The sequence below is a fragment of the Pholcus phalangioides genome, unplaced genomic scaffold (genome assembly GCF_987345545.1).
Source record: "Pholcus phalangioides strain wild (caught in Gottingen) unplaced genomic scaffold, Ppha-v1.0 ptg000011l_1, whole genome shotgun sequence".
Classification (NCBI taxonomy): domain Eukaryota; kingdom Metazoa; phylum Arthropoda; class Arachnida; order Araneae; family Pholcidae; genus Pholcus; species Pholcus phalangioides.
In genome coordinates, this window is record NW_028301604.1 from 15603663 (window position 1) to 15626716 (window position 23054).

Sequence of the window (23054 nt, forward strand, 5' to 3'; positions counted from 1 at the left end):
CTGCAAATTTTCCTTCAAAAAATCATCTCTACATTAAACCTAGTTGCCTATACATTTTCACTTACTTACCTTGAGTATTATGATCACCAGGGGCTATGTACAGCTATGTAAGTTATACTAGTTAATAATATAAAATACTTCATAAAATATTCTGAAACTGAAATAGTTAAAATTTCAATAGCTACATTTTATAAAAAAAAACTATAAGGCCAGGTGAAAATGGGGATTAAAAAAATAACTATCAGAATTTTTTGAAATTTTTTTCAGAGATGACGAATGCAATGAGAAATTACATCTTTAAAACTTATTCCAAAAATTTGCAATACCTTTTCAGTAAATAAATAAATATATATTTTGAATATCAGTAATGCAGTTGGAAAAAAATGTAAGGCCACTCCCCTTTTTCTCACGTCACTTACCTTATTTGCATATTCTAATGGCTAGACATCATTTCTAGGAACTTCTCAAATAATTTGACATGGGTTTTCCCCACAAAGCTCAATTCATGAAGATGAGACAAGAGGCTATTTTATACAGAAAAAATAAGATCCTCATTTTATAAAAGTGTATCTTAATTTCTTAAGAAATTGGGTAGAATATTAATATGTCTAAGATACTAGTTAACAATTTCTTGAAGAACAATGTTATTCTGATTATAAAGGTATGGCCAGGCTGTCTTCTTCAACAGATTGACAGAGGAGAATGACAATAATTTGATATGTGAGCAAAAAAAATAGCTTCAGAGAAAATTACGAATGATTTATAGAACTCTCTTGTACAGTAGAAATGTCCATGATAGAAGACTGGGAGATCTTGACCACCCTTTACAAGCACACACAATGATGAGATTGGAGTTGGCTAAAAGACACTTAATTTTAAAAGGGATGGATGGTAAAATGTAGTCTTTTCAGATTAACACTCATATAAAGCCACCAAAAAAACTGTCAAATTATTGGAAAAGCTTCCAGAAATGATACCTAGACATAAGGACATGCAAATTAGATAAGTGATATGAGAAAGGGGGAGTGGCCTAGTATTTTTCAAGTGCTTACAATGGTGATAGAAAAAAAAATTACTGAAAATATATTGCAAATTTCTGGAATAAGTTCCAAAGAAAAATTTTGACCATTAATTTTTTTAACCACTATTTCTCACCTGACTTTATAGTTTTTTCCACCACTGCACATATGCTTGAGCAACATGAACGCTCTGCTCACCAGATTAAAATGTTTTTTTTTCTTGTAGGAAAACTTGAAAAATAAAGTATGTAAAACAAAAAATATAACAGCCAAATAGTTAGCATTACCTTTTGAGGCTTTAATACAGGAAAATGCTTTTCGAGGTTAACAAAATGCCACATGTAAAAATATGAATGAATTTGAAGAGGAAAGTAAACATGCAAAGAAAATTAAAATACATTACACATTAAAAAGGGCAAGAGAAAAAATTAACAGAAAATTAACAAAAAAAACCAATAAGGTTCTAGATAAAAAGATTTATAAAAACAGAAGCTGAGGTAGACAAGAAATACAAGAAAATTAATTTCTACTACATAAAAAAGTGTTATAAAATTTTTAAGGGATGGAAAATATGCTTGAAGATATAATATTAGTTCAGAATAGCAAAAAGCAGCATACAAGCGACTTGGGTGACCGCATGGTCAAAGTGGTATTTCATAAATGAAAGATGTTACCATATAAATATAAAATGCTAATAAAAAAACTTCTCAAGTGATGTTTTTCTGTAAGGAAGATGCAGAAGTTTATATGCAAATCAGTGGACAAAGACTATTGAGTCCCATAAACCTGTTTTCAAATCTTGAGGTGGTGAATAATTCAGAGTATTTAAAACTAGAAGTTTATGCAAAAGTGTGCCAGTAGCACTTGTACAGAGTGGGTCACAACATGCTGTAAGTGATTAACAAAAAGAAGTGTATCCTTTTGAACATTCAAAAGTAATCAGAATAAAGGAAGTTGACAACTTTGTCAGGTAGCACTGTATTTGCATTAATTGGTAGTGGAGACAAACACATTAATGATCTAACAGATGTTAACATTTTGGTGGAGAAAAAGATCCTCACAGATGGAGGTAATATCTTAGTATTGAATGTAGCGAGTGCTGAAAGTAATTTAATAACAGAAATAATTTCACTTGATTGTGAGGATTAATGAAAGTATCTTAAAAATACTAAGGAATGAATGATAGTATATTACATTGTTGCTTTTGAAAGTTGTGATTATGATAAAACTGTGCATAAAAAATGAAATTCACTGAAATTTACACATTATCAGATAAATTAATAACAAGGAGCTTGTAGAATTATATGCCTTGATTCTATGAACCTCTATTACTAATCTAACTGCCTTTATTATTGCAGGTTCAAATAAATGTTATTTGGATGTGCTTTCAGCACAGACAATCACACTCCATATTAGCCGACCAACCTTTGTTCAACTTTTACAGATTAATATTGGCATGATCATTATATGTGTTACTTTATGAATTTTCAAAATTTTTATTTCAATTTTACAAGTCAATACTTATTGATTTACCTTATGCAGGCTAATAGCCAGAAATTTTTTTTCTGGAGGGGGACAGCTTGTTGTTTTCCGAGGAGGGGGCAAAGTGATAGAACAATAGACTTAATCACATAATTCATACATTTCACAGCCAATATCACACATTTTAGGGAGGTGAACCAGACACCCTAGTATTCCCTCTCGCAACAGCCTTGATCCTATGACCCGATAAGTTTTAGTGAAAAAGAATAACTTTTATTTTTATTAGCATTTTTATTTTTGTTGCTTAACTCATTCACATTGTATGATGAGTGGTATTCACAAGAGGTTGTAAATGAGACACAATTTAAATATAGTGCAAATGGGTTAACCCATGAGCAGGCATGGTATGTGCAAAAGCATATATATATATATATATACACCTTTAATGATATAAATATAACTTAGAACTAAAAATCATACAATAATGAAGAAACAGCAATCATAAAACTTTGAAGCAAATTTTAAAAAGTGCAGTGAACTCAGACAGTTATGTAAATACCTGATAACTGATCATTCTTTTTCTTTTTGTCTTTTATTTTGAAAGACCTTTCTTTTTTCTTCTTTTCTTCTTTGTTCTTTCCTTTGATCTTTTTACTTTCTTTCTTCAAATCTTTGTATTCTTTTTTTGATATCTTTCCATCCTTTTCTTCTTCTTTTTTATCTTTCACATCTTTGTCTTTGGTTTTTACAAATTTTTCTTTCTTGTCCTTTCCAGGAAATTTAAATGCTGATCTGTTCTTTTTTTTCCCAGGGCTTCTGTAAAAATTATATATTCTGTTGTCAGATATTCAAGATCAGCTACATTATACATTTGAATAATAGAAACTGCTATTTTAACAGCATTGAAATTTTAATGACACAAATACATGTTTTTTCATTTTGTTTTATTGGGTATCATTTTAATTGTACATGAACATTTTGTTGAAAATTTGTTTACTTTAAAAATTTATGATTCAATCAAAATTGTGCATGTGCCAACAGTTGGAGAACTATAAACCACTTCAATTTTATCTTTACTATGTTTTTTTTACTACTCTTAAAATAAGTGAGAAAGAGAGAAGTTGTGTTATCACCAAAATAAAAATAAAAATAAATAAAAAAAGTGAAGACTACCTCATATTTTCAATGCACTGGAAAATGTTTGAACCAATGAACAATGTAATGAAATAAACTATGAACCCATACACAAAGAACCTCTATGACTTTTCTTGACTTTGTTATGTTACTAAACCACAGAAAAAGTCTGTACATTTCATTTAAAATTTTATTACCACTTTGATCACTATGATATGACGACTGAAAGACAAAGCATTTTAAAGACAAAAAGTTACACTCAAATCATTTATTCATGTGAAAAACACCCACTCAATGCTACAATAATCCCAAAAGAACTATATTAATATTGAAAGCCTCTCAAAAATGTGCTGAAAGTCACAATACAGATATTCAGGTTCATTTGATCATTTTAGTCGCACCTCTGTCATTGTCTGCACACAAGGGCTAATTAGAATGGGACCTACAATTTATTGCTGATTCTGAATGGCAGCCCCAAGAGGTTAGTGTGTTAACCCCTTGATGTGGGACTCCCTGCGGTAGAAATCTTTTTTTAGTGGTCATGTTGCCATTTCTGTTGTACCCACATCAGGAAAGTCTCTGACAAGGACGATCCAATATTCAACTAGCGACACCTCTAAACATTCTTCGGTACTTTAGGTGAGTATTGCCGCTGTGGTGGTCGAGTGGTTATAGTGACGGACTCGCGATGCGAGGATCCGGGTTTGAACCCCACAGTGGTGGTCAGCTGAAGTTGGTTTTCTGTGGTTCCAAACTTCAAGGCGCAAATGCGAGCCGATCTCCCCGGAAAAAAGTCTCGCCACAGAGAGCAACAGTCCTACAACGATAAATCATTCAATCATAACACTTCACTCATAGTTAGAAAAACTGGTGGCAGATGGCAGCACTACACATAACAAGCATTGCAGAGAAACAAAAAAAACTTCACGTCAGGTTTTACTACACGCACATTCCCGCATGTACCGATTCGTTGGGGGTTCCGCGGGATGGGTGTGTGGGCGGGGTGCATGTGTGGTGTAGCAGTAGTAGGTAGGGCCTCCAAAAAAAATGGCTCGGGGATCCACGATGTTCTTAAGTTGTCAGCCACCTTGTTGGGCAATTTGCCTGTTGTGGCGTTGTATTTGTATTTTATCGAACTGGGCTACCGCACCCCACATTATCAGGTTATAATTATAATACAAACGCAGAGGCAACTCATAACTCTTTAAGCAGCGTAGTAGAAATCATTAAATCACCTTTATAATACATAATCCTTATTAATTAAGTGGACTTTCTTCTGATTTTCAGCAGAAGCAAAGTAAATGTATAGGGAGAGGTGTTTAATTGAAAAACCAACTTTACAAAATATCTAGGGATCTATTATGCTGATGTCGTTATGGCCACGTTTCAAACGTTTGGGGTTTCCGGTGTATTATGGGATAGATTTACGTCATCATTGATAAAGGTTGATTTCTCTTACATTGCTACTAGTGATCTTTGTTATCTTTATCGCTATGTGAAGCGTTACATAATGAGAAAATTGGGAAAACGCCATTGAGCTCGTGTTACGGAAATAAACATGGCTGCGTGCGTGTACATTTTTCAATGAAGATGAGAGCAACTGAGACAAATTAGTAGAATTGAAAACTATTTATTCATTATTGATTTATTAAGTTGTTCATTATAATGAATAATAATTTTCTGAATTATGTAACTTAATTAAATAACACGATTCAGAGAAAGCATTATTGTTTAAAATGTTATTGAATTATACATACTGATTGGAGAAATTATTCACAGTGAAATCTCATTACAAAAATATTCAATACTATGATAAATCCCTCTACAACGATATTTGTTTTTAAAATCTTGTTCGGGAATGCCTTTATTCTAATGTTCAACTCATCTCAATATAAGGATATTATTTTACTGGTAAATCTCTCTACCGCAATATATTTTTAAGACATTCTAAAATTGCTACAATATTTTTTCATATCTTGTTCAAAATAGACTTTAATATATAACTTGTCTCACAATTTTTTTGTTCTTAATTCATTTAATAACATAGATATTTTGTAACACATCATTTTTATCACTGAAGTTGTCCACATTGCTACTTTCTATGCAGTACACAGAAGTGTAATGCAGTAAACACCTTTACACACATGCACACAGTATACTCCATGCACTAAGTACAGTACAAAAAAATCTAAGTAAATTTTATTATAATCAACAAATAATTTTTTTAAATTCTTGAGTGTATTTTCTGGTCAGAGTATCAATGCTGATTTAAAAGAGATGTCAATAACAGTGTGAATTTGGTGGCCTTTCCTTTTTATGTTGTGTGAAACAAGCTAATTGTCTAATTAATCATGTAAATAAATGGTTACTCGTTCTAGATTTTGTCTTAACATCAAAGCGGTAAATAAATATGTAAAAATATGAGAATTTGATGGTTAAATTTTTGCCAGTCATTTTTAAAATTAATAGATCATTTAAATTGAATAATTTAGAAAATTTCCCTGTGCGAGTTTCATGTGTGTGCACAGCCTACCCCTCACTCAACCGTATGACGAAAATAAAAAAAATTTGAATGAATTAAAAAAAAAAGTACCTTATAAAAATTAGGGACAACACATGCAAACGAGCACAAAATAAACACAAAAGTATAATAATAATACCAATGCACATGATGCAGCACTCATTGATAGTGATGATGATTATAGCCAGTGGCAAAAATTATCAGATTGGTGCATTCTTTTCGTACCTAATTCAGCCTTGGCCCAGAGAGTTAGTTATTCATAAAATTGATAAGGATAAGCCGATGGGGGATGAGAAAAATCAAGTGTTTAACGATTTTCATTGAGGTTTGCATTAGGCGGGTCGTTGAGAATTTGTGTTAAGCATGTCACGTCTCTGACAACTTTGTTGTATAATTACTGCAGTGTAATAGACCTCCTGGGCTTGTCAATGGTAAAATAAGATGCCTTCAAGGAGGTGAGCTATATTATTGGATTGGATTGGATTTTAAATTTATTGGCGCAAGGACCAATTTGGTCAAACTGCGCCAAAACAAATATAAAAATAAGAAAAATGTCCTTTTGTCATGTCAAAAACTAAAACTGTGCATGATAAAAAAGCAACATGAAATATAAAACAATGACGAAAATTGTAAAAACTATAATTTGTTGTATAAACCAATGGCTTTGATGAATTTAAAAATGCGAGATGCATCGCAGTGGTCATTTAAAATGTCATGAAGTGAAAGATGACTCTGACCAAAAGCGGTCGTAAAATGATGACGATGGTGCAAACAAGTAAAAGCATGGGCAATGGTAAATGGACTTTGACAATGAGGGTACTGCGGTTGACTCTCTCGTAGTAAAAGATATGATTGTGTGATACGACTGTGTCCTATGCGCAACCGGGCAAGCAGAACTTCCTCCTTTTGGTTAGCTCTGCAGCTCGAATGCCAATGGCCGATAGTGGGCTTGATAGAATGTAGTTTGTTATTAATTTGATTGTTCCAGTGATCCTGCCAGTAGCGATACATCACTTCTCGGAGGATTGAGAAGTGGTCACTGGCAGGAACCAAAAGGCTATTGTCGATGTTAGTTGTTGTTCGAGCTGTGTTGTCTGCTTTTTCATTGACCGGTATTCCAACATGACCTGGTACTTATTATCAATGGCTCTTAAAGGATTAAAAATAATATGCCTCTCTTATATAATTCCTAAAATATATTTGATACCGATTTAATGCCATTGAATTATTACTAATCGCCATAGGCATAGGGCATAGCGAGGGGAGGACTTGGGAGTCTGGTTTCTCCCCCCCTGAAATGTGAGAAAATGGCAGAAAAAGGGAAAAAGATAGCCAAATGTATTGTTCTATCACTTTGGTCACCCCCGAACGAAATTTTTGGCTACGCTCCTGCTAATCGCACAAATTTTGATAAAGTGTAGGAAAATATACTTGAATGTGAGAAATTAAAAAAAAAAGCAATGAAGCAAAGGATTATTGTAATATATGAGAGCAATGTTGTGTAAAAGGTTTCAAACTGGTCATCTAATTTATAAAAATCAGTTGTGTTACATAATGTAGTCGACTTGAGCTGAGTTTAACTATCATGCATAAAGTTGGAGAAGTTTTTCCTTTTAGAAATCAGTATAATGTCAATCATAGGAATGGTAAATGTTGATTTACTGGGGTAGTAGAAGAATTTGCCAGTCGAGATGTTCCACTGTAAGTTACATAGTGGTTACAAAGAGCCAAAAAACTGCAGCCCTGTGAGCAACCTGATGAATTCACAATGTAAGGATCAGGTTCAAACCTCATTGGCAGCATAGTGATGGTGTGCTGAAGTTATTTTTCTGCAGTTTTCTAATTTTGAGGTGTGAAAACGAATGTCTCCCATTTGAAGAAGTCTCCCAGATACTTACATGATGGGAAAAATTCAAGCACCTCCCATTTTCACTTCAAAATATGGAAACAGGTAGCAGCACTACCAAGAATAACATGCATAATTCTGATAATATACAAACGTTAGGGGCCCCACATACATTCAGAGCACATGTTTGGCATGTATCAATTCATTAGAAATTCCTCAGAGGAATGTTTATGAGGTTCATATACAATAAAGTAATAGTGATTTTAAATATAGATTCATGGAATAAGGTAATTCATTTTAAACATCCCTATATGATGGGTCAGAACTGGAAAAAAGAATTAAATAAAATGCATTCACTTACAAATCCTTATGTAACTGAAAATAAAATATGCAAAAAAATAATTAAATAATGTGTGTTTACTTAGTTTCATCCATCTCTTCTTCAGAACTTTCACCTTCAAAAGCAACATAGCCCTTATCTTTCTTGGATTCTTTCTTGTCTTTTCGTTTTCCTAGCAAGTCTTTTCGAGAAACCTTTTCTTCGTCACTATCTTTAATTGAAAAAAGAATTGAATTTTTTGAGAATTCAACACTAAAATGATCATGTGTATTCAGATATACTGTAAAATCAAACTGGAAACCTTTCAGTCACAGTTTGATTATTCTGAACTAAAAGTTTAACCACAAACTTCACTTGAAAGTTGAATACACTTAGAACAGGGGTGGCTGCCTTTTCCCCAGCTGTGCCACAATTAAGATTATTTTTGACGCATGAGCCACTCTATGAATTTTTCACAAGCAGACCACCATACGTCCCGTTCTTATGGGAAATGAGCATTTTCATTACCCCCAAACAATTTTTTTTTGGCTCTCCTCGTTTTTGTAATGTCTGTTTTTTTCATTTTATGTTTTTATCTTGTCACTGTTATGAATTTAAAATTGTTTTAATTTTTGTGTTGTAAATTTGTGATTACTACAATGCAGACTGTGTATGTATGTATATTGATAGTGTGGCGGTATGCTATTTTCTGTCACTGCTAACCTACGTCATCGCTTCAGGGGATGTTCTGCTTGTAGTGATGTACAAGTAGTCGCTGCCAACCTTTGTCACAGTTGTTGCATGGATCATGTCATTTGCATATTCTCGGAAATGTGTGCTGTGTATAAAAGGATTGAGATATATGTTATGTCGTTGCTGCTTCGCTTCGTTCACTCACTGGTTATAACCATTAATTCTCAAATGTAAATTTATATTGTCTGCTCGCAGTCCTTAGTGCTGCATAGCATATCTTAAATTCTAACGTAATCATGTTTAACTGTTAATTGTTGCAATAAACCTGTTACTTGTTACCACTGTGTCATCTGTCTTTCTGTGAGTGCCTTAATCCATTGTGAGAGATGAACACGCTTAAGGGGGTTGGTGCAAGCAAATTTTCCAAAAAACACATTTTCCAATTTTTCAATTTTTAAATGCTATGGAATTTTGTGCGTCTAACTGTGTTAAAGTTTTTGTTCTACCTGTATTAAAAATATTTTTAAAGATTTTTACATCAACTGCTGGCAGGCATTACACATGCTAATGTTTTTCACTAAAATGCGTTTTTCTCAAAACTATGTTTATTGTTAGATAAGGAACATTTTTTCGAACACTGATTTCAGTGATAGAGCAACAAAAATTTCCTCAATGTAATGAGCTATCTTATGGATTTTTTGGGACATAGAATAAACAACATAGAAAGGGAAACAAAAACTAAAAAAAACAGTAGTTAGGCCTATATTTGCAGTCATTGCATATCCACTGAGGTTATAAACAAGATTCATAATATTATTCTCTATGGGAATCAGCCTGGACTGCCACTTACTGACATTATAGCAGAGGTGTTGTTACCCCCAAAGCAGAATATGCCGAAATTTGTGACATGTTACAGAACAATTAGTGTTACTGCGGAACAATCTAGATAATTTTAAGAAAAAGTGTAAAAAACACTATATTGTGGGGATTTTTACCTCAGAACATTTCCAGTCAGCCGAGGGCTCATTGCAGAACAATGCAAAACATTCTGCATTGGGGGTTGTTATAACTGAAGTCATTATAATTGAATCTGACTTTGTGATCACTGAACACAGGTACTATGCCATATGTTTGAGGAACATGTGCTAATTAATTATCCACAGCCCTGGTCTACTGTTACAGAAGTAATTTACTACCATTTCACCGAATAGGTGGCTGTGTCAGAAAGAGACTTTTGTTGTGTTCTTTTAATCATCTGAGAAACACTGCAGTCAGGCAATTATGTGCTCTAGCATAGTTCCAGATGAGATTATTGTACAGTTGTAAACAAGGCATTTGGAAGTCAGATTTCTTCTGGACTATGGCTAACTCTTGTTCTGATGAATTTATAACCTAATATCAGCAATGGATTATATTGACAATGAAATATTAAAAAATCAATAATGCATAGGTCTATTGGAACTTTTAAAGAATTGAAAATAATTTGTACAAAAATAAAAAAGAATGCAACTCACAATCACTTTCACGTGACTGATTTCTCTTCCCACTTTCTGGGGCATACAGACCCGGAAAATCTTTGGCAACATCAGGACTCTCAAAATCCATTTTGCAGTGAAGTAATCGAAGAAATTAAGTTCAGTGGAAAGGATGTAGGTCTTTTTGCATTTGCTTTAAATTTGAAATAAGCTACAAAATATGAAAAACGGCTAAATTAGGAAAAACAATAATTTAAGAAAATATGTTTAGCTATTGAAACTTGAGTAAAAAAGTGAAGAGAGGTTTGATGCACCACATAGGGAAAAAGCTATGAAAAATTTTATGGCATGATAAATATTTAAAAAATTAAATAATGAAATTGAAGCTAACAAAAATAGAAACACTACAACTAAATTTTGAAAAAACATCCAAGCCTACTTATAACAAAGTCGCATGGGAAGTGGAAAACTTTCGTAATATTCAATATTCATTACAATCGATACAAAATAAAAATACTCCAGGTTAATGAGAGAAATATACTTGAAGCAGTGTTTCTCAACTTATGGGCAATGGACTATAGGTAATCTTCGGATAGAATTAAGAATTTAATTATAATTAAAATGAAAATTATTCACGTGTGGCATATACACTGCTCAAAACAAGTACGGGAGCAAGCAAAAAAGTGAAGAAAACCGTGCGAGATAGCCACGTATTGGCATACAATGGATAGTACACGCGTATCAATGCGCAATACAGAAAAAAGACGTAAAAAAATTTGGAATTAAGCTTTAATTCTTTGAAAATATGGAAAAAACATGAAAAGATGATTTAGGGCAACAATTTGGTTACATGTAAACGATAAAAAAAAGTACTGTTTAGACATGATGCATGAGTTTTAATAGGGCGTGTGGTCTCCTCGAACAGCTAAGACTGCTGCACACCTGTTTGCCATGGATGAGATGAGGTTATCGATCAGACTTTGGGGAATACTGTTCCACTCCTCAAGAAGTGCAATCTGCAAGTCTCGGACAGTAACAGGCGGCCTTGGTCGTGCAGCAATGCGTCGTCCAAGGATCCAGACGGATTCAGGCCAGGAGAGCACGCTGGCCATTCCATACGCTGTATTGTTTCAGCTTCAAGCATGTTCTCTACCAGACGAGCTCTATGCAGTCGGGCATTATCATCCTGGAAAACAAAGGAATCTCCAATGGCTCCAGCATAAGGGATGACATGAGGTCGCAGTATCTCGTCTGCATACCTTCGGGCCGTCAAAGTGCCATTCCGAATGATATGCAGGTCCGTACGTCAGCCTATGCTGATTCCACCCCATACCATCCAACCAGCTCGTCTGTATTGTGACCTTTCACGAACGAATGCGGGGTTATTTCGAGTTCCCCTGTCCCTCCATACCAGAACACGTCGGGTGTCACACTCCAGACTGAATCGGGACTCGTCTGGCTAGAATCATGTTGCTCCCAATCTCGATGTTCAGCAGCCCATCTTCTTCGGGCCGCAAGGTGGCGTGGGGTCAACGGAATGCAGACCATTGGCCTACGTGCATAGAGCCCTCCCTCATGAAGCCGATTACATACTGTTTGGCTGGACACCCTTCGTCCTGTTGCCAAGAGCAACCGTCTTTGCAGCTGCGTAACATTCTCTGTTCTGTTTCGACGGGCTGTTAACCGTATATGCCAGTCATCAGTTGCTGTAGTGGCGCGTGGCCGACCTTGCCCTGGTCGACGTCTAACATTTCCTGTTTCTTGGAATCGATTCCACAGCCTTGCAACAACACTTCTGGCGACTCTAACAGCGTCCGTGACACTACGTTGTGTTTGCCCGGATTCCAGTCTGCCTATAACACGCCAAGCCATGGATTCCGGTAAATCACGTTGTTGAGACATCCTCAAGTCACCTTGTCTCAAAAAAAAAAATACTGCGCAATCGAATTTCACAGTTACGGCAGTAAAACAGACGTTTCTGCAACATCCCAATTTCTGCCCTTATCTCCTTTTTCTGGTTTTTGACGTCATGAACTTTGATTTGCATATGAAGTTTTCGTCTTCCGTTTCCTGCTAGGCTTTAAATTATGGATGATTAATTTTATGTTACTTATCGGTATACATCTTTGCGTAATTTTGTTAAAACCATGTGCTCCCCTAATTGTTTTGAGCAGTGTATATTAATGATATTCATATAGGTTGGAATAAAATATTACTCATACACAGTCTAAAGTGTTCATCACAACTTTTAGGAGAAGGAGGGGCATCACCAACCTATGTTAGAAGCAAGCTGTCCATATTGGTGCGTGCCTGTTCAGTGTTTTGAAGTGATTCTTTATTAGACTATTCTGAGCAGCCCTGGGTGACAGAAACGTAACACTAGGTTTACCGGGCTGGTCATTTTGACCCATTTCAAACTTCATGAGTGAAAATATATAAACAGTTTAGATCTTTTTATCTGCCACTTGTACTGACTTTTATTCAGTCAACGAGTACTTATCCCAATTCATTTTCTTGAAAGCCTTCTAATTTTGAAGTTCGCTACGTGGTATACCTATTTGCCAATACGGGCCAATTTGACGCATTAGTAAAATCAGCATTAAAGCCAGGAAATTGGCTCTATTTATGCACCACATATTTGTGTTAGAAGACTGATCACTGTCCTACCCTTTTAAAATTAAATTTTGATCACAACTATGTCTCTAAATCCCCCAAAGTTCCCTCTCTAATACAACTAGACAGAAATAAACTGTCATCCTATTTATCTAGTTACAAATATAAATGTTTGAATAATGTAAATTTATAGATGTACATTAAAGTACATTGGCTCTAAATTTGTGAATAAAATTACTAACAATAAAAATCAAACTCAAGTACTGCCAACTTTCTCCAATGCTCTAATCTTAGCAATTAAATCAATTCAACCTACATTTCAAAAATATTAACTGTAATAATTCTGATTACACTGGTGATAACGAGTATAAAAATTATTTATGATATGAATTCCATAGCATTATTTATTACCATGAATTCCTTTGCTTTGTATGATGTAGATGGTAATGTAGTCATAAATACCTTGATGTCATTTCCTAATAAATTTAAATCTGAGGATTTTCTGATTAAATTTATAAATACAGCATATCAGACAGCTAATTATCCAGAATTGCTAAAACGAGCAACAATTATGCCTATCTATGAATCTGGCATTATATAATTCCTCAAATTACCGTTCAATTTCAATATTACCAATTTTCTCCAGAATCACTGAAAAAAATCTTACCATCCAGAATATATAAATTTCTACAATTCACAAACTTTTTTGCAGACAACCAATATGGCTTCATAAAAAATTTAGGAACCATAAACGCTTTGTTAAACTTCCCAAAATTTACATATAGTGGTATTGATAAGTATAGATACACTGTTGTTATTTTTTAGATATTTCCAAAGCATTTGATAAAGTGAACCATTCCATATTAATTAATAAACTTGATTCCTCTGGAATTACAGGAAATACACTGAACTGGTTAATCTCCTACCTACATAACTGTCAACATAGAGTTAAAGTACAGAATCAATTAAGTAACTATACTACAATAAACAGAGGAGTCCCTCAGGGGTAAAATTTTTCTCCCTTACTTATCATAATGTTTATAAATAATTTCTACAAGTTAAGCAGTTTCAGACCCATGATAACATATGCAGATGATTTGGTGCCATTATATTCTTCAAACAACATTAATACATTAACAGCTAGGATCCACCAAGACTTTCGTTTAATTAGAAAATGATTTGTTGCAAATGATCTAACCCTAAATCTTGCTAAAACTAAATATATTCATTTTAATTTAATCAACACTGAAATTAATCTAAACTTAAAATTCCACAGTCTATCCTGTTCTATAAACCCTGATTGCTCTTGTAGTAAAATACTTACAGTTGACATAATTAAATACCTGGGTCTGAACTCAATCAGAATTTAAAATGAAAAACACACATGCTGATGAAATTTACTTTGGGGCAGAGACTATAAAACAAATTTGCAATCAAAAAAACTTTCATTGTATATAAACTTTATCTTAAGAATCTTTATCTTATAGTTATACAACCAAGTTCTTAAATGATTTATACTATGCACTGTTTTATTCTGCTATATATAAGCTATGGTATAATAATCTGGGGCAGAGACTATAAAACAAATTTGCAATCAATAGTGTCAATTCAAAAAAAGGTGTTTCAGAACCATGAATACTGTTAGTCATCCTCATACTTCAAACCTTAACCTTATTGCCTTTTAGATATGTCATATATTAAATTCTTGGAACAGCTGTCGTATGGTCCGCCACTTGGCGATTTTTGGCAACTTTTATTTTTGGTGCCAAACATGTCCTATGAAATAATGAATGAAAAAATAATATAAAGGGAAGGGTGCAACCTTACCAGTGGAAAGACGAATAAAATAATCCAAGTAACGCAACGAGAGAAACAAAAAACAAACCAACTAAGACACGCGCTGAAAATGGAACAACGGCTGTATCAAAGTTTTGTCAAAATATACCTACCTTTACAAAATGCAAGAAAGCCATTTTCTAATTAATCTTATCAATAGACGATATATATTTTCATATCTAATAGCAAAATTTTTACTATTTTTATGCCCGCACATTTGTCGCAATTCTATCTAACTCACCATCAGATCTGAAATTTATTTGAATGCATATACGATAATTGTATTTGGATACAATGAATATATTTGTAAATGTATATAATTGTATATACATAGAGGGTGATCAGCGAATAAGCCCTTATTTCAAAATTAAATATCTCTACAACAAAGATCAATAGAATTATGCGGTAAATGGTACGTTTATTAGCAAAACTGTAAGAATGTTGTACAGAAATTTCGAAAATTTAGTTTTTTTTAAAATTTTTTAAAATTAAAAAAAAAACAAACAAAACTGGTGTGATTTTGGGGTTCCAAAAATCCTCATTTGTGTGAAGAGAAACCACTGCATTCACCTAAAGTTACTGCATGGGCTGCAGTATGTGCCATGTGTGCCTCTGGCGCATACCGCAGCCCATGGAGTAACTTTAGGTGAATGCACTGGTTTCTCTTCACACAAATGAGGATTTTTGAAGCCCCAAAATCTCCAGTTTTTTTTTTTTTTTAAATTTTAAAAAATTAAAAAAAAAACTAAATTTTCGAAATTTCTGTACAACATTTTTACAGTTTTGCTAATAAACATACCGTTTACCGCATAATTCTATTGATCTTTGTTGTAGAGATATTTAATTTTGAAATAAGGGCTTATTTCGCTGATCACCCTGTATATATATATATATATACGAATGTGTATACAGTCGGCCCCCCCGTATTTGCGGGGGTTACGTTCCGGGGGTGACCGCGAATACGGGAAATCTGTGATTAACCGAAACCATAGCTTTTTTCTTGTATATCTCGTTTATCGAACAGCATGAGAAGAGCAGAAAAACGCAGAGGTATAAAGGAATGTAAAAGAGGATGCAACGATTGTTAACGATGTTTTCTGAAAGAATATTGTGATTTCTGTTTGCTGTTTCTTCATATCAAGTATGTTGGAATATGATGAATGACAAGGCTTCCTCTGCCAATTTTTCTACATGTGAAGAGCATATCATAGAGGGATCTATGTCATGAAAACAATCTATTGTGGATTTGAACTTGCGAAGCCCTTCCGCTGTGTTACACATGGTGAACTTGTCTTCTACTTCTTTATCTTGATCTTTTTCATCTGGTACCGCTTCAGTTTCAGGAACAGTCAACTGCATTAATTCCTCCACAGTCAATACCTCTGAATTGCTATTAATTAGCTGTTCGACTTCTGTATAAATATCACTAAACCTCTCTCCACCTGTTTCGCTAAATAGACAGTGTCTTTTATAGTCTCTTCAGTTGGCTCTGTAGAAATGGTTGTGTCCTTTAACACACATTGTGACCAAAGAGTGACCACCCTGAGGTGGCTATTTCTTTCTTGGGAGCTGTCACAGCTTTAGTGATGACAGTAATGTCATTAGCAAGCCATCCTAAACATGCACAACTCATATTTTGTAAACAAAACACATGAATGACGATTTCTGTGTGCAAAAAATAAAAAATCCAATGAAGGGAAAAAAACCGCGAATACGGGGGGGGGGGGGGGTGGACTGTATATATAATTATTATTTATACTGTCTGATGTTATGTTTTATAACACATTTAGCATCTACTCACTACATTCACTGTAATTCTGATAATAAAAAAATGTTTAAGTTAAGGTTGTCCGCATAGGCCCCGGCCTCTTGATGATTAATAATGTTATAAATTGTAATTTATGACATATCTGGCACTGAAATAAAATTGAAAATTTAACAAAAAATAATAACTTTTAATTTAATGTGAAAGAAAACAGTTAAAATTATTACTACATCAGTTTAAGTTCAATAATGCAGACCAGTTTTGATCACTTTTAGCCAGTTAAAATAACTTTTGGCCAGTGGCCTGGTAAAAACCAGGCTTTAGCTTTTGACCAGCTAAAATTGCAACCCTGCTCCTATGAGCTTCCGAAATTTTCTTACTTCTCTGCATGCTCTATATGTCAGCGTTTCTGAACCTGTAGTCCGCGATGATGACATAGGTGGTCCGTAGGCAAACTTGATAATTTGATTCTAACTGAATGAAATATTATTTAATTGATATCACTAATATCCATATGAGTTAAAATAATAATTGTATGTTCATACTTAGGTTCACCATACCTCATCAGGGAATTGCGATGCTAAATATGGGATACCACTGATACTGATTGTAGCCAAAAGATAAAAATAGTAGTAGTAGATTGTAGCCAAAAAAGAAATAAACAGCTGCTACAAGTCACAGTAAATAAAAATATATTTGATGAAAAAAACATTCAAATGAATAGATGGCCATATTTCATTGAGAAAAATAAGGGGAACTGGGATCTCTTAAATATGGTAAAATACGAAACGGCGACAAATTTGATTAAAAACCTTACCATAATTCAGCAAAATAATGAATTGTAGTTAAAATCACTGACAAATTGAGGGGAAAAAAATGTGGAAAGTAACAAATATGTACGATTAATATTTGTACTTATTGCCATAATTATCATAATTATGAAAATGCTGTTTATTCACGATTTTAATAAACGTAAATTTAAATAAGCATTGTTGAAAAACTAGACAAATGTATAAAACAATTCAGAGCAACTGAAAATACTGGAATGTCCCGGAATACGGGATGGAAGGGTCCATTGAATTGCTTCAGATATTTTACTGGTCATTGGATTAATAAAGGTTGGAAAACACTGCTCTATATGTGAAGATATTAATAAATATATTTATCATATCTAATATTTCATATGGTTAATCTATTTATCAAGGTACAGTAATGGTAAATAAAAGATAATCACTGAGTTAAATTTTTTTTTCTAAGGAAATTTCAGACACGTTCCAGGAAAGCATGCTTAACAGTGTTTCTTGCCCTTCCACCATATCCAGGAGATCCAAGAGCAAGGAACTTTGCTACTCATTGACTTGATTTTTGAATAAATATAGTGTAAAAAATGTTTATATGTAAGAGGGGTTCCTTGAACACCCAGGGGTCTTTCAGCCTCCCTCTTTTGGGATTTATACAGGTTTTATACCTTGGGATTTCTACCCTAAATACAAATGGTGCATCAATGGAATCAAGTTATGATGTGTGATATCCACTGTGGGTGAATATACTTGTCCCCTACAGTCAAAATACACAATTCTTGTATTATTTTTCGAAAGGTATTTCAAACCATTCCTAGCTTTAAGAGAAACTTGGAAACATAAGCAATCGAAGAATGATACCATGGAAAGTGTATATCTGTTTCATTTTCACGTAGCTACAACAGTAAACATGGAAAAACGATTGTGATAAGCTGTTATTATCTCAACGAAATGTAATCAATCGAAGGAAAGAATAACAAGGAGCACATATCTATGAAATAATAGGAAAGAAAGTTTATTCAACGAATTACTGTCAAACTATCTCGTCGAGTTTGGTAAATTAAATTAGCTTATAGGTTGAAATAAAACGAACAAAGTTACGAGCGCAGGAAAAAATATATCTATCACATATGTTTCTAAAAAAAAGCAAACAAATTTCATAGTTATGGAACAAAATTAATTTACTAATTCATACTTGTAAATGAAGCTCGTCACATAGCAAAATAAACATTATATACGCGGTATCAACAAAACTTCCGAATTTCAATATCAATTATACAGGACTTTCAGCTACCTGGCTGAAAACAAAAATTTCATGGCACGTAGCCAGACTTCAATCTTCTCAGTGTCGTCAAAATTATCTTAAGTAAAGTGACCATACGTCCCATATTTCCCGGTAGAGTCCCGGTTTTCTTTGTTTTTCTCACCGTCCCGACTTTTTTGCAAAAGTGTCCCGGTTTTTCCCTTTTTTTACATGACGCCTACTTGGATTTTTATTCTTTATTGAAGTCAAAGATTGAACTTATTTTTGATCTCATAAATTATATTATGATAATTACAAGTATAAATAAGAACATTAATCTTCCACATTCGTCTTGTTGAACGTTTTATTTCGTGGAATTCATTTTAATCCACTGCAATTTGCAGTAACGCTTCGTTTCCCGCCATTACGATTTTTCCGTAATTTCAGCAATATTTGGCAACTTTGTACACTTTCGGCGTCTTCCTTAGCGATGTCCCGTATTTCCCCGTATTCAGAATTCCAATTTCCCGTATTTCTCTCATAAAGGCTAATATAAAGGCTATTTGAAACAAAAGACCCTTTTCCTACAGTTTTTAAAGGTTTTGTAGTTTGTAAATTTCTTGCCAGTCATTAATCTATGACTACATTTCATTAAGGAAAACACATTCAATCCTCAGTTTGCGAACTTAATTCGTTCCAGAAGTGCATTGTGATTGCTCGCAAATCAAAATAATTATTCCTGTAGGAATCAATATAAAATTAATTAATCCGTTCCTGGAACTCCGAATACTTCTACTGTGAACTTTTACAACAGCTTCCGTGCATAAACAATGCCAATCATTGAACGAGCACTGGAAAAATTACCATAATTGGAAAGAGATGAAATGAAATGAAAACGATGCCATGGCAAAGTCGTGAATATGTATCATGTATAATCTCACTATCAAACCCTAAAAGTCTCCGCTTGCAACACTATCTGGCCACAAAATACAGAGTGATTCAGAAAAGCTTTAAAAAAGGTGATAGTACACACCAATACAAACAATTGTCATCAAAGAATGCAGGTCTAAAGCCAGGTTTTCCTAGAAGCAGGTTTCTACAGTGCGTGCTGCGTGAAAACTCTGATTGGTAAAAAAAAACTGAATTTCAAATTTTTACCAATCAGCGTTTTTACGCTGCACACGGCGCAAAAATTCTACTCCTACGAAATCCCGGCTCAACATGAAACACAAACGCGCTAACGCGTTTCGAAACGGCTGCTCCGTAAGCGTTAAAATGGCATTCCTGTTGAAATTTATCGGGAAAAAAAGAACACCATGCATGCAGATGTAATCTGGGGAAGAAGAAGAAAGCGTATGCAAATCTGCGTCACAGTGAATAGAAAGCGTGAACGCCAGCCCTGCGTAATTATTCCAGCGTGCAAAACCGTTCTAACAGTTGTAACGTAAGGGATAATGGCGCACTTTAGTAATACTGAAAAAGCAGACATGCATTTCATTTACGGAGCTGCAAACGGAAGTACCACAGAGGCAGCGCGAATGCAAAATGAGCGTTTTCCCCACAGGTGGTTGCCCAATCCGAAAACATTTGCGTGCTTGCATCGGCAGCTGTGCGAAACGGGACCCTTTCTTGCTTTCCGGTCTGATGCACTGTGATGTTCTTTTTCTCCCGATAGATTTCTACAGGAACGCCGTTTTAACGTTTGCGGAGCGGTGGTTTCAAAACGCGCTAGCGCGTTTGCGTTTCATGTTAGACCATGCATTCTTTGATGACAATTGTTTGTATTAGTGTGTACTATCACCTCTCAAAGTTTTTCCATCTTTTTCTGAATCATCCTGTATAGGCCTACCCTAAGTTGGTTGGCTGTTGATGGTTCTGTAAGACACTGCTGCCAAGCTTTGTAAATAAAAACAATGCGATGAAAGAGGATGAAATAATGTATTCAGAAGTTCAGTCTGACGTGACGTGCAACGCGTCATGTCAGAGTAGTGAGTAGCGGCCTTTAGTTCTTTGTCAAATATTATTGCAAAACAACTTTAAAAAGTTCCTCTCTTCAGAGGTTTATGAAGTTTGAAATGACCTGCTGATCAATGAGCTGGATAAGAAAAGTAATATTTGGTGGCAGGAATTTTAATCTGATGAAATATACTTCTCCAACCAAATTTGATCGCAAAAAAAATTGTAATCTCAGACTTTTGGAATATTCTTCCTTCGAAATCCAGACCGTTTTGCGTGTGCGTAAACCGAATAATTTTTTGTTGTTCGTAAACCAAGCCGTTCGTAAACCAAGAGTTGACCGTATAGGCCATTTTGTAAGAATGTGTGGATTGGCCAATTCATACAACGGAAAAACCGTGTCAAATTCCGAAATTCAAAAAAAAAAATGGGACATATAAAAAATTATAAAAACCAATTGCTGCAGGTAAGGTACCTATTTCATCGAGCGGACTCATCGTCCTCCATCTCGGAACGACAAGGTGAGTTTTTTGTTAAAAGTAACGTCTAATCATTAAAAAAAGTAGGAGAAAGAACAGTGATTGGCTATAGTGATTATACTGACGTCAAACTTAGCACAAAGATGGCGGATAAGTCAGATTGGGATGTCAAGTAGTCTGAACTGGAAGGACATTTCAGTTTTGAATCACAGGACATTGGCTAAAACCAGGGCTCTTTGACACTCTAAAAAGTAGGCTGACTTATACACCATCTTTGAGTGAAGTGTGACGTCAGTATTACCACTATAGCCAATCGTCGTTTCTTATCCTGTTTTTTAACGATTAGACACACGTTACTTTGAACAAAAAACTAGTTTTGAAGCACCGAGATGGAAGACGATCAGTCCATAGGCGCTACATTCCAACCTACTCATTCGTTAGAAATTCTATAGATGAATATGGACGAGGTTCATGTGTGGTTTAGTAGTAGTAGTAGTCCGTAGGCACCTTAGCTAAAACTGCCTATGAGGCTTTCGCATAGACGTCATAATGAGGCTTTTCGAATAGACGTCATAATCAGCATCATTCTGAGGGAAAAACACTAGATGATCCCTATAGAGATAATGTTAAAATTGCAGATTTTAGCGTAGAAATGCGGAAATTTAGTGTGGTTTTCCGCACATCAATAATTTTAAAAATTGAATTGAATTTTTGGTTTTCGAAATATTGAGTTCGCTTAGAGATACAAAGTGCAGAAAATTAAATATAAAATAATGAGCCAGACCCACACACTTTTGAGGTGGATATCCATGCAATGACATTGATTTCAACATTTTATTTTTATCTTCTCAAGCACGAAAATGAGAGAATTAGTCTCCGTATTATCTTATATTATCCAATTGTATCAATCCATTTAGTTTAGGATGTTTTGAAATTAGTTATGGGCCCATATAAATTACATTGAAGAAATTCCGCAGCATTAATCAATCATTTTTTGAAGCAAAAACATGCGTATGCAAATAAAGAGATATGGAACCAATCAGAGTACGGCGTTGCGGTCGGCATCGCCTATATAATATAACAAGTATCTGGCACAATTGTTAGATCGGTTACTGCTGCTACAATGGCAGGTTATCGAGATTTAAGTGAGTTTGAACGTGGTGTTATAGTTGGCGCACGAGAGATGGGACATAGCATCTCCGAGGTAGCGATGAAATTTGGATTTTCACGTACGTCCATTTCACGAGTGTACCGTGAATATCGCGAATAATAAAAAATTAAATCTACGACATCGCTGCGGCCGGAAAAAGATCATGCAAGAACGGGACCAACGACGACTGACGGGAGTCATTGAACGTGGCAGACGTGCAACCCTTCCGCAAATTGCTGCAGATTTCAATGCTGGGCCATCAACAAGTGTCAGCGTGCGAACCATTCATCGAAACATCATCGATATGGGCTTTCGGAGCCGAAGGCCCACTCGTGTACCCTTGATGACTGCACGACACAAAGCTTTACGCCTCGCCTGATCCCGACAACACCGACATTGGACTGTTGAGGACTGGAAACACGTTGCCTGGTCTGACGAGTCTTGGTTCCAATTGCTTCGAGCTGATGGACGTGTACGGGTATGGAGACAACCTCATGAATCCATGGACCCTACATGTCAAAAAGGGGACTGTTCAAGCTGGTGGAGGCTCTGTGAGGGTATGGGACGTGTGCAGTTGGCGTGATATGGGACCCCTGATACGTCTAGATACGACTCTGACAGGTGACAGGTACGTAAGCATCCTGTCTGATCACCTGCACCCATCCATGTCCATTGTGCATTCCGACGGACTTGGACAATTTCAGCAGGACAATGAGACACCCC

General features: G+C 34.9%; 1 protein-coding gene across 2 annotated transcripts in view; it reads right to left on the reverse strand.

The window, feature by feature from the left end:
• The window catches only part of Rlip (Ral interacting protein), a 44712-nt gene extending 25920 nt beyond the window's left edge, over window positions 1–18792 (reverse strand). Inside the window, exons 1-5 of one of the 2 annotated variants that reach the window (XM_089239120.1) lie at window positions 18699–18792; window positions 10529–10700; window positions 8424–8553; window positions 3061–3317; window positions 1307–1333 (exon numbers count right to left, since the gene is read on the reverse strand). In XM_089239120.1, the coding sequence (XP_089095246.1) occupies window positions 1307–1333; window positions 3061–3317; window positions 8424–8553; window positions 10529–10619 (505 nt within the window). In that variant the 5' untranslated portion in view covers window positions 10620–10700; window positions 18699–18792. The remainder of the gene's footprint in view (window positions 1–1306; window positions 1334–3060; window positions 3318–8423; window positions 8554–10528; window positions 10701–18698) is intronic. The other variant, XM_089239121.1, reaches the window with a different exon arrangement.
• Between the last annotated feature and the right edge of the window lie 4262 nt (window positions 18793–23054).